Raw genomic sequence first — 11,779 nt, forward strand, 5'->3', positions numbered from 1 at the left:
GAGCTCCACCGTCCCAGTATCGCAGAGCTCCACCGTCCCAGTATCGCAGAGCTCCACCGTCCCAGTATCGCAGAGCTCCACCGTCCCAGTATCGCAGAGCTCCACCGTCCCAGTATCGCAGAGCTCCACCGTCCCAGTATCGCAGAGCTCCACCGTCCCAGTATCGCAGAGCTCCACCGTCCCAGTATCGCAGAGCTCCACCGTCCCAGTATCGCAGAGCTCCACCGTCCCAGTATCGCAGAGCTCCACCGTCCCAGTATCGCAGAGCTCCACCGTCCCAGTATCGCAGAGCTCCACCGTCCCAGTATCGCAGAGCTCCACCGTCCCAGTATCGCAGAGCTCCACCGTCCCAGTATCGCAGAGCTCCACCGTCCCAGTATCGCAGAGCTCCACCGTCCCAGTATCGCAGAGCTCCACCGTCCCAGTATCGCAGAGCTCCACCGTCCCAGTATCGCAGAGCTCCACCGTCCCAGTATCGCAGAGCTCCACCGTCCCAGTATCGCAGAGCTCCACCGTCCCAGTATCGCAGAGCTCCACCGTCCCAGTATCGCAGAGCTCCACCGTCCCAGTATCGCAGAGCTCCACCGTCCCAGTATCGCAGAGCTCCACCGTCCCAGTATCGCAGAGCTCCACCGTCCCAGTATCGCAGAGCTCCACCGTCCCAGTATCGCAGAGCTCCACCGTCCCAGTATCGCAGAGCTCCACCGTCCCAGTATCGCAGAGCTCCACCGTCCCAGTATCGCAGAGCTCCACCGTCCCAGTATCGCAGAGCTCCACCGTCCCAGTATCGCAGAGCTCCACCGTCCCAGTATCGCAGAGCTCCACCGTCCCAGTATCGCAGAGCTCCACCGTCCCAGTATCGCAGAGCTCCACCGTCCCAGTATCGCAGAGCTCCACCGTCCCAGTATCGCAGAGCTCCACCGTCCCAGTATCGCAGAGCTCCACCGTCCCAGTATCGCAGAGCTCCACCGTCCCAGTATCGCAGAGCTCCACCGTCCCAGTATCGCAGAGCTCCACCGTCCCAGTATCGCAGAGCTCCACCGTCCCAGTATCGCAGAGCTCCACCGTCCCAGTATCGCAGAGCTCCACCGTCCCAGTATCGCAGAGCTCCACCGTCCCAGTATCGCAGAGCTCCACCGTCCCAGTATCGCAGAGCTCCACCGTCCCAGTATCGCAGAGCTCCACCGTCCCAGTATCGCAGAGCTCCACCGTCCCAGTATCGCAGAGCTCCACCGTCCCAGTATCGCAGAGCTCCACCGTCCCAGTATCGCAGAGCTCCACCGTCCCAGTATCGCAGAGCTCCACCGTCCCAGTATCGCAGAGCTCCACCGTCCCAGTATCGCAGAGCTCCACCGTCCCAGTATCGCAGAGCTCCACCGTCCCAGTATCGCAGAGCTCCACCGTCCCAGTATCGCAGAGCTCCACCGTCCCAGTATCGCAGAGCTCCACCGTCCCAGTATCGCAGAGCTCCACCGTCCCAGTATCGCAGAGCTCCACCGTCCCAGTATCGCAGAGCTCCACCGTCCCAGTATCGCAGAGCTCCACCGTCCCAGTATCGCAGAGCTCCACCGTCCCAGTATCGCAGAGCTCCACCGTCCCAGTATCGCAGAGCTCCACCGTCCCAGTATCGCAGAGCTCCACCGTCCCAGTATCGCAGAGCTCCACCGTCCCAGTATCGCAGAGCTCCACCGTCCCAGTATCGCAGAGCTCCACCGTCCCAGTATCGCAGAGCTCCACCGTCCCAGTATCGCAGAGCTCCACCGTCCCAGTATCGCAGAGCTCCACCGTCCCAGTATCGCAGAGCTCCACCGTCCCAGTATCGCAGAGCTCCACCGTCCCAGTATCGCAGAGCTCCACCGTCCCAGTATCGCAGAGCTCCACCGTCCCAGTATCGCAGAGCTCCACCGTCCCAGTATCGCAGAGCTCCACCGTCCCAGTATCGCAGAGCTCCACCGTCCCAGTATCGCAGAGCTCCACCGTCCCAGTATCGCAGAGCTCCACCGTCCCAGTATCGCAGAGCTCCACCGTCCCAGTATCGCAGAGCTCCACCGTCCCAGTATCGCAGAGCTCCACCGTCCCAGTATCGCAGAGCTCCACCGTCCCAGTATCGCAGAGCTCCACCGTCCCAGTATCGCAGAGCTCCACCGTCCCAGTATCGCAGAGCTCCACCGTCCCAGTATCGCAGAGCTCCACCGTCCCAGTATCGCAGAGCTCCACCGTCCCAGTATCGCAGAGCTCCACCGTCCCAGTATCGCAGAGCTCCACCGTCCCAGTATCGCAGAGCTCCACCGTCCCAATAGACAAGCAGTCATATCCACCCTGTCAGTTCTGCCATGACATTTTCCCTGGCTGACATTGCTACCACTCCACTGCTATTAGCTCCGAATCAATGGTACCCAGAACATTCAGCTGCCATTCTTGCCTCTCCTGCAAATAAAAGCCTCTCATGGCCAAAACAGAGGCCAGATGTAGGGTGTAACTGCCAAACTGACACCACCACCCTCCCCCCATGCCTCCACAGAAGCTGAACTGCAAATGTTGCTCTAGATTCCAACATCGGCAGGCTTGTGGCTGACAATATTTTTCATCCAAAACTGAACTGCACCATCTTAGACCTCATATAGTCCAGACATTCTAAAGGCAAGCACATAATTTGGAGAAAACCTCCCCAGAAACTGCACACCCTTCTTCACCCAAATGATCCACCTGGAGGTCGGCCTCAGCAACTGCCAGTGCAAACGTTGCTTGTCGCACAAACTCACTGAGAAGGTCTCACAATATTGCATTCACAACCCTACCACCATACACTCAGCAAAGTATTGCACTCATGGACTTCCGTATTTGTCTGACACACACTAGATCCCGCAATGTGCACCACAGGCAGAGGATAAAATGCTTCAACCATAAATTAGTCAGTTGTGTTCCCATTAACCCATGGTCTGACTTCTGTGGGCCACCGATGAATATCTCAACCATTCAACCGACATATGCCCTACAGTTCTGCCACATTAGTTACCCGGTGTTGAGCAAACAGGAAGGCGACCAACATTTGCGGGGTGGGAAATGAAGGTTCATCGGCAGCCAGTTAATCTTGGGATAAACAGCCTTTTATCTGAAGCTGTGCCACAGACCCCTGGTAGGTCACACCCCCCACCCTCCCGAACTCCGCTATTAAACCTTCAGTCAACATCCTGTGCAGAAACAGCCGAGGGAATATATTGCACCTGGATGCAGGCCCTAGATCAGTGGTTCACAACCTTTTTCTTTCCACTCACATTCCACCTTAAGCAATCCCTTATTAATCAGAGAGCACCGATGACATAGGGATTACTTAGTAGTATGTAGGTGGAAATAAAATGGTTGAGACCCATTGCCCTACACAATGGCAACACTTCGACTCAGGAAAGGCATCAAGGGATTTAGCCCCGTTACTCTCACCATCGTTTTCAGTAACTTGCGTAAAATACCGGAAAAGATTTCTCCAAATATTTAATGTCCCCGGCAATCACTCCCGGAGACATCCCAAATCCCAGCAAGTAAATACCCGCTGGAAAGGAGAACAACCTCCCAGCTGAAGAAAGAACCAGTGGAGAGCGGAGATCAGGCACAACAGCACTTTATTCTTCGACAGACCTACAGTTCCACTGAGCAGCGATCGGAGCCGGCGCCGACCCCTGCCTCCCGTTTCCACAAAGCCACAGCACCAACCAACACGGCCACGGAGAGCAGCGCCGCCCCGACCGCCACTCCAGACAGGACAAGGGACTGGGAATCGTCGGCACCATCTGTGAGGACAAGACGAGATTAGGGCGGCTCCACCTCCCCGCTCACTCCGGTTGCAGGAACGAGTCTTACCTTCCTCCTGCTGGTGCAACCCGGCGCCTAAGCGCTCCTCGTCTTCCAGGAGAATGATGGGCCCAGCGGCCGTAACCAAGGTGCCAGCCCGGCCCTCTGCGCTTCTTCGTCTTTCTAGGCAGGGAGAGAGAGACAAGGATGGGGTGGGGAAATAAGGTGCAGAAGCGGAAATTCGAATGAACGAGGGCTGGAGCGATGCCCCGAGTCGAGCAGCGTCCATTGAGAGAAATACAATGTCTCGCGTCGGGACCCCCACACCCCCCAGCTGGAGGAGGATCAGACGACAGGGATTGGACAGGTTGGAGGTGGGGAGACAGCTGGAGACCATGGCAGGAGTGTGGTTACAGAAAAGAGGGAAAGTGAAGTCTTGGACATACCGGAACTAAATAGACGGGGGTTGTCTAAAGGCTTTCCAGGAATTGTGATGCGCTTCTGAGTTTTGGGCCTAATCGCTATGTGCAAATGGTCGAGCACTGTTCGTGAGAGACTGGCAAGAGAAATTAAAATTCACCAGCTGGGGCCTCGCCGATGCAAGAGGTCACACCGACTACCCGATGCAATGGATTTGGTTGGACGGTGTTGGGATAGAGTTAACGTGGCCGAAATGTTCGCTGCAGAGGCCAAAGGGAATCTGACCTGTTTCTGCTCGGGAGACACCCATTTCTCGGTCCAGCTTCCGCTGGTATAGATGCGTACAAGGACTTTGTGTAGGACAGCCTCTTACAGGGAAGAGGTCCTGGAGTCGAAGTCACCATGAGAACAGATGTGGGGGAGGCGGGCATCAAGGAGAGTGTTTGGGAGAGTAGAGTTCACCCAAGGACAAATGTCACCAAATGGGAGACGGTTAAGAACAGACCAGGATGGGACGAGTGGATTCCCTGGAACCTGTTCAACTGCTCGTTTGCTAGAATCTCCCGCCCTCAATTACCAGGGGAATCGAAAATATGTGCCAGAGATCAAAACATTCAGGACGAGAGATCACTGGTGTCGCGGATGCTCAGCGCAGCAACAATTCTGCCGTAAAATGTTCCAGGCCGGGGTTCGGCCCTTGTCCCGGTCGCCCGATATATCCGGTAGCCCTGCCGTCCCAGGAGCGAGCAGGTCCAGGCAGGTTGCACTCAACCCCACGATGTTCCAAGCACCAACATTAGGGCTGAAGGAGTGTGATGATCCCAGGCTCGCAAGTGTGCTCCTTCCCCTCCCTTTAGGCGCTACCACGAATTCCAATCACCGTCCCTCTATCACGGCTCAGACACTTCAGCCTCCCTTATAAAACTTCGGGTACATTCAAGTTGACAAGCAAAGTTCAGTTGTCCGCTTAAAGGAAGAAATAAACGCGACTATCATTCCGCCATCCATCCAAGGCCAGGTTCTGCAATTCTTGCGTTGGCTACATTGGTGCTGCCTCCTGCGTCCATGAAGGAGTCGTCAACTATAAACATTGCTGTGAACATTCACCCAGACATTGAATTTGCTTTCTCCATCTCCATCTTTCTTGGGAAATGCAGCGTTCAGAGAGATTGGATACAAAGCCACCAACTCAAGAGTTACCTCAACTACACTTCTTCCCACCAGCCTCCTGCAAGGATTTTCTCTCACCATACTCTATATCTGCTGACGTGCTTCAAGGATGTTGTCTTGCTTCGACAGAGGGGGGGGGGGATTTCCCTTCTCTTGCTATCAACTCACTATTCCTCTGCATTTCAGTCATTTCTCTACACAATTGACCCTGGCACGTCCCCAAGGTGCTGTCACTACCTTGCACGCCAGCCGTCGCACATCATCCACTTACAACAGGATCCCAGAAACAATACCTCGTCCTTTTGAGCAAGATTCGCTCCCTCTAGGACTTTTTAAATCCACTGCCTTTGAATCTACTTGTATGGCAAATAGAAATTAACTACCTCCTCAATATTCGCAGCCACAAGCTTGACCTTGCACCTGCAGGGTCATTCACTGCATCCTGTGCTCTCCATGACCCATCCTCCACACCGGAAAAGCTGGGCGCAGACTGAAAGATTTTTTGGTGATTACATTGACTGTCCGCTGTAAGAGCAAGGACATCACAAAAATCAACCGCTTCTTTCGTTGAAATGGAAACCATGACCCGTCACCTGTCCAAATCGGTCTATGGCCTCATGTGCTGCCAACTCGGGGCAATGCAAAAATTAGAGGACCACCATCTTAGCACGTCCCCAACCAGAATAGTTCGCAATAAAGACTTCTCCAATTTCAATTGGCCTCTTCGAGCGCACCCTTCCCCCAGTTCCCTGCCTTTTCCTAGAGGGCAGCCATTCTCTGCCGCTTCCATCCACCACTCGACAGATTTTTCTATTCTTCTCCTATGCATCCAGATAGCATCCCGTGTTCCTCCCCGCGTAATCCAGGCGGCTCTACTTTCCAGATGAAGGGCTCAGCCCACATTTTACTTTACTGTATAAAGTGTCGAGTGTCTGCCTCCTACACTTGACTGCAACATCTGAGATTTTCTTGTTTAACTCAGTCGCGGAATCTCCGAGCTGCTACTTACTGGGGTGGCAGGGAGCCGTGCAGGCGTCTCGGACGGATGGAGAGCAAACCTCTGCTCTGCAATGGAAGTAAACCTGGGGATGGAGAATGCGGCACGGTCAAGGCCAATACCCGAGGCAGGAGATCAATACTTCTCCCGTCAAAGGGGACCAGCGGGGGCCCCCACCATCACTGACAGGAGGGCACACAATGCAGGCAAGTGAAGGCCGGAGAGGCACTGCAGGGCACTCACCTCCCTCCTCAGAGCCCGGGATGGATCCAAGTCCAAGAATGCGAAGGTGCTGACAACAAACCGTTGATGGTGCGTTGGAAAGCGCAGGTGGGAAGCGGCGGCCATCGGGAACAGGCGAGTTTTGTAGTGGTCACCAGCAAATGGGCACCTGGAACAGGGATAAAGCGGGTTCAATGAGAAGGGGGGGTGGGGTGGGGAGAAGAACTCCGGGCGGTGCTTCACAGCCGTGGCCTCCCCGGCCCCAGTTCGCCGCAAACACTCCGACCATCACCTGTCCACCAGGAGATCCCAGCGAAGACCCCAAAACATCTCGGGTCCAGGCGTGGCCCAGCACTCATTGAGAACCAGCACCAGCGACGGGTCGTTGACGTTCAGGACACGAACCTCCACAAACACGGGCTCCCGCAGCACCCTCGTGATCGGGTAGTCAGCTGCCACGTACCAGCTCCGGTAGGCGCCGTCTGCAGAGAGAACGGTGAAGATCGGCCACTGTTTGGAGAGAGCCTGCAATTGTGCACTGGGCGTCCGTGAGCGCTCATTACCTCTCGCTATCCTCAGCTCCAGAAGCAGGGCGCCCGTCTCCACGGCAGGCAGGGGCGGAGACACGGGGTAAACCCCAGGCGTCACATGCAGCTCGGTCTGCTGGCTTCCGTTGTAACGGCACTGTACATGAACCCTGCAAGAGAACCGACATGACTCTGCAAACCTACCGCGCTCCTCCGCTCCCCGTTGAAGCGGTCTCCTCACTCACCTGAAGGGACTGTCTCGGGTGACCGAGCCCAAAGCTCCATCCAGCACCTCAAACCCCCCCAACACGTCCGTTTCATACACCACGTTCCCGCCGTTCATCTGAAGGGGAGATCAGATCATTAGCCCCCGGTTGTGCGCCTGCCTGGATCCCTGGCCCGATACCTACCCGCTGAGTGGTGCCACACTCGGTGAGTCGGAACTGGAAGAGCACGGTGTCCGCAGAGACGGAGGTGGCATGGCACTCAGCTCCGGAGCCATCCTTCACATGCACCGAGCTCAGGTTCAGAGGAGGCAGGGTCAGATCCTTGGAGATGGCGACCAGCACCCGTCCGTCTTCCGTGCACACTACGAATGGCCAAGGGAATCAGGGAATCAGTGTCCGGGAGAGACCTCAGCGAAAAGACCCCGCCTATCCCCTTCGACGCCTCCACACCGTCACCAATTCCTGGTATTAAATTGACAAGCTTCTTACCCGCACGGGTTTACCAGAGAAGCATCGCATCCATTGAAGAGGATTGAGTGAATCCGAATAGACGGCATTAACGGGGCATTGGGGCTCACACTTTCGGGAGAGAAATTAAAGAGCAAGAAATTCGGGCACTGAACGGTGAGAGAACAAATCAGACCACCAGCGACCCCCAACCCGTCAGTAGAGGAGGCAGTAACCAAGACCACCCTCCCGTGATGGAGAGGAGTCCAGAGACAGAATAGTTCCCCTCTCCAGAGGGAATTTGTCACTAGAGAAGAGAGCGGATAAAGTCTGTCCCCGACACGCTGCCCACAGCCCGATTCCAGACACCCGGGGAGTCCCGGAACACCGGCGGGCCGGGAATACACTCACCGGGCAGACTGTCCAGGGAGTGGAAACACTGCGGCGAATCCGCGCTCCCTCCATCAAAGCAACAGCCTCTCCGCACACACTCGCGGCCGGAAATTCCCGCAAACCCACAAGCTTTGCGGAATTGGGGAGACAACCAACATTTATCTGCGGGGAGAAGCAGAGAGGGAGTCTGCGCTGAACACATCGCGGCGAAGATCAAACTCAGAGCCCGTAGCCCGTCCATCACAAGTCACGCCAGCCGGCTGAGTGAAGCCGTAGAACCGAGCCACCTCTTTCTACCAGCGCTGCTTAATGAGCCGCAATGAACGCCCCAATCAGCCGTCCGTGGCCTCGCACATTCCTGCGGGTCACTCGGGATAGTCCCGGTTTCAATTAGGGAGCCTCTGGCTCCATTCACCGCTCCAAATACTTCCCAGTGAATATGGCCGCGGGCACATTATTCAACTCGTCTCTCCAACTGGTATCGTTGTTTGTGTTGACTGTTCAGTCGGCAGCGATGGGGCGGAGACAGGTCACCCCATCCAAGGGAATCTCACGATGAAGAACAAGGGGATGGACCAAGACTGGCAAATGGGTCTAGGTTGGCCGGCATGGGGAAGGTGGGCCGAACGGCTTGCTTCCATGCTGAGGAACTTTCGACTCTAACACACAAATAACGTAAGAGAAGCTGCGGGGCCTCATCGGGTCAGACAGGACCATGGGGCGGGACGGACGGTCCCCGTTCCGGGTCGGGAACCTTCATAAGGCTAAGCGTGAGAGTGAGGACAGAAGGGCCGAGGATATCGGATGCCGGACAGTAGAAGGAGTGAAGGGGGTGGGGTGTGTGAGACCACTGCAGGGGGGGAGTGAAAAGCAGTTCACGAATGGGCTGGGAGATTGGTAACTGGGGAAGGACAGGTAGAAACACTGAGATCTCACTCATCCTACATCAACTCGGCTTCTAATTTGCAGCACTAGGGTAGCCCTCCTGGGACGCGGGCGAGATGACTGGGTAGCGTTGGCCAGAAACCAGATGTTAAATGTTGCTGTCCTCACTAGTAAATCTGGCAGCCAGAGTTTCGTGGGTTTCCTGGGTTATTGGAGACAGCGTATACCCCACCTCACCATGATACTTAGATGATTCTGTAGGGTAGCGCGTAAAGTGGCCACCTTCCCATGGGACCCGAACAACAGGCTGCTTTTGACACAGCAAAGCAAGCCGTCGAAGAAGCATTAGCCCTCGCTCCCAGACAAGCAGGTGTTCGTCTTGAGTTGCAGGTTTGGGCGAGAGCTGACAGCTGATGGGAGCCTCTGGCAAAAGCTCCAAGGTCGCAGAGTCCCACTGGGCTTCCTGGACAAAGCCTGAAGTCGCTGCTTGCAACAGCCCATTTGGGCTCCAGCTGTTTGCCTGCTTCCTGGCAAACCGGCACTGACCCAGTCAGTCCACCTGCCCATCATGCGTGGGTCAAATCCTCCAATTCCACCCACAAAGAAGGCCGTGCCAGCGGTTATCTCGTGGCAATAGTACATCGTGGACCGAGCTGAGCCCAGTCCAGAAGGGGTCAGCCTCCTCCACGAGCAAGTCATGTCCTTCCTGTCAGAAATAAAACTTCTCACACATGAGTCTCTTTAAAACTGATGACACGACAAGCTTTATTTACAAGTCTGCAGAGTTGGACTCAACTGGTTTCTCACCAGTTAAGCCCCGATACATACAGTGCATTGATTTTTATACCCTTATTATTTGCCCTTCCCCTTCTTATTAATACTGTTTTAATTGGTTAGTATTACAAAAACATTCTAAGTATAACTGCATTATTAATTATCACGTTCGTTACGTACGCTGTGAACTCTACATTCACTAAATTCTGTTTCTCACACTTCTTATCAATCCTTTGTCTCCTGCATGTCTCTCACTATGACCATGAAAAGATAGGTTTAAAAAAACATATTCAGCAGATCCTTCTGTCCTTGACTGCTAGTAAACTCTCTGTCCGTTCTGGCTTCCCTGTTTATGATTAATCATCACATTTTAACTTAAGTCTTTTTAACCTAAATTCTCTATATCACACTTCCCACAGACCCAGGACCCAGTCCCAGAGTTAGCGGAAATCCCGCCCTCCCTTGTGTCCTTGGGCTGGCCCTCAACAAAAATCACACGCCTAGTTCACAGATGGCTGCAGCCGCTGGAAAGGGGCGGGAAAGAACAGTATTGGTAGATGGCGGCACTTCACCCTGCTACGGGAAAAATCCTGTAGGGGAAAGGGGAGGGTAGCTCCAGCCAGCTCGCCGAGCTGGCAGCAGTAGCACGCACATTAGAGGATCCCACCATCATGGCAGTGTGGATGGCCCGGTGGCACGAGATGGGGTGGGAAATCCACGGACTCCTCCTCTGGGGACAACAGCAGCAGCACTTGCATTTTATCTGGTAGCAGGAGATCCACAGGGAGATCACAGTCCACCAAGTGGACCAGGCTGCTCAAATATGCATTGCCACCACCTTCCCACCTGAAGCTAACAATGGGGCGCTGGCTGCATGGACACAGCACAAAAGCAGCCATCTAGGGGCCGATATCACATAGCGATGGACAGAGCATTTCGGGGTTGCCCTGACGTTGGATCAGTGTTGTGGACTGCCCTACCTGTCAATAGGTGAAGCCACGGGGTTGGCCAATGGGGCTGCCAGATCACATTCGCCACGGTACGGGAGCAGGTCGCGTATGGCCTATTGAAGGTATCGGACCACTCCCATGCCAAAATAAAAACCAATATGCCCTGTCGATGGTGGACACACAATCTGGTGTACTGGTGGCAGTGCCCTGCGAGAAACCCGACCAGAATAACACCATCAAAGGATTGCAGTACCTCTCATCCATCTATGGAGACTTGTGGGAGGTACAATCTGATCAGGGCTCACACTTCACTGGGGCTAGGCTGCTGAGATGAGGATCTCGTGGCTCTTCCACTACCCTACCTCCCACAGGCATCAGGGTTAATCAAAAGAATGAATGGCCTGCTTAGAGAGAGCATTTGCTCTCTGACAGCCGACTCACTGGTTGAGCATGCTGCAGCAGGCTGTGAATCAAACTTATGGCCCACTGGCCAAGGGGAGAACCCACGGTCCCAACACCTGGCACACTCCCCATCTCCTGATTCCAAACTGAGGACTCGGGGAGAGTGTGGGATGACAATCACCAGTCCGCCACCCCCCCCCCCCCCACAGCCCCAAAATGGGTGCTGGGGACACCCATTGGGTCGCGATCCTGGCCCAGTCTAACCCGTCTTGTCTCCACATCCCACTCACTCTTTTCCCTTCCTTTCTAATCCCTTTTTCCCCCCACCCCCTAGACGATAAAAGTCTCACACTTATCCCTGCTGCTCACTGAGATGATCAGCAATGTCACATCAACAAACACCTTCCCTCAGCATTTCCTACAACTTCGCCACTACTACTAAACAGATCGGACTGCTGGATCTGTGTTCAAACCCCAGTATATGCTGATCAAACACGTCCACTGACCCCCATCCGGAGCAGAACTATAGAATTTTCCAGCCTGGGGCTTAACACTTTGTGCTCCATGACCTTCCTCAAA

General features: G+C 55.0%; 1 protein-coding gene across 2 annotated transcripts; it reads right to left on the bottom strand.

Annotated features, from left to right (window-relative positions):
* Positions 1-3,600: 3,600 nt before the first annotated feature.
* On the bottom strand, positions 3,601-9,703 carry LOC138736443 (zona pellucida sperm-binding protein 4-like). Of its 2 annotated transcripts, XM_069885973.1 has the most exons (10): positions 9,312-9,639; positions 8,208-8,351; positions 7,533-7,711; positions 7,368-7,465; positions 7,159-7,292; positions 6,888-7,077; positions 6,617-6,764; positions 6,386-6,458; positions 3,856-3,969; positions 3,601-3,785 (listed from the first exon to the last, which is right to left on the bottom strand). In XM_069885973.1, exons 1-10 carry the CDS (start codon positions 9,418-9,420, stop codon positions 3,634-3,636), a joined length of 1,341 nt encoding a protein of 446 aa, XP_069742074.1. In that variant the 5' UTR covers positions 9,421-9,639; the 3' UTR covers positions 3,601-3,633. The 2 variants fall into 2 exon arrangements, with proteins under 2 accessions (XP_069742074.1, XP_069742075.1); XM_069885974.1 differs by lacking the exon at positions 6,386-6,458 and having other exon boundaries at positions 9,312-9,703.
* Between the last annotated feature and the right edge of the window lie 2,076 nt (positions 9,704-11,779).

The sequence above is a fragment of the Narcine bancroftii genome, chromosome 6, assembly GCF_036971445.1.
Source record: "Narcine bancroftii isolate sNarBan1 chromosome 6, sNarBan1.hap1, whole genome shotgun sequence".
NCBI classification, from domain to species: Eukaryota; Metazoa; Chordata; class Chondrichthyes; order Torpediniformes; family Narcinidae; genus Narcine; species Narcine bancroftii.

Bases quoted from the DNA above. Each gene is read 5' to 3' on its own strand.
- LOC138736443 (XM_069885973.1), bottom strand. From the start codon at position 9,420: ATGCTTCTTCGACGGCTTGCTTTGCTGTGTCAAAAGCAGCCTGTTGTT. The intron at 7,712-8,207 runs GTGAGTGTATTC...GGCCATTCGTAG, and splicing joins CTCCCTGGACAGTCTGCCCG to TGTGCACGGAAGACGGACGG. The intron at 3,970-6,385 runs GTAAGTAGCAGC...CTCCCTGCCTAG, and splicing joins CACGGCTCCCTGCCACCCCA to AAAGACGAAGAAGCGCAGAG.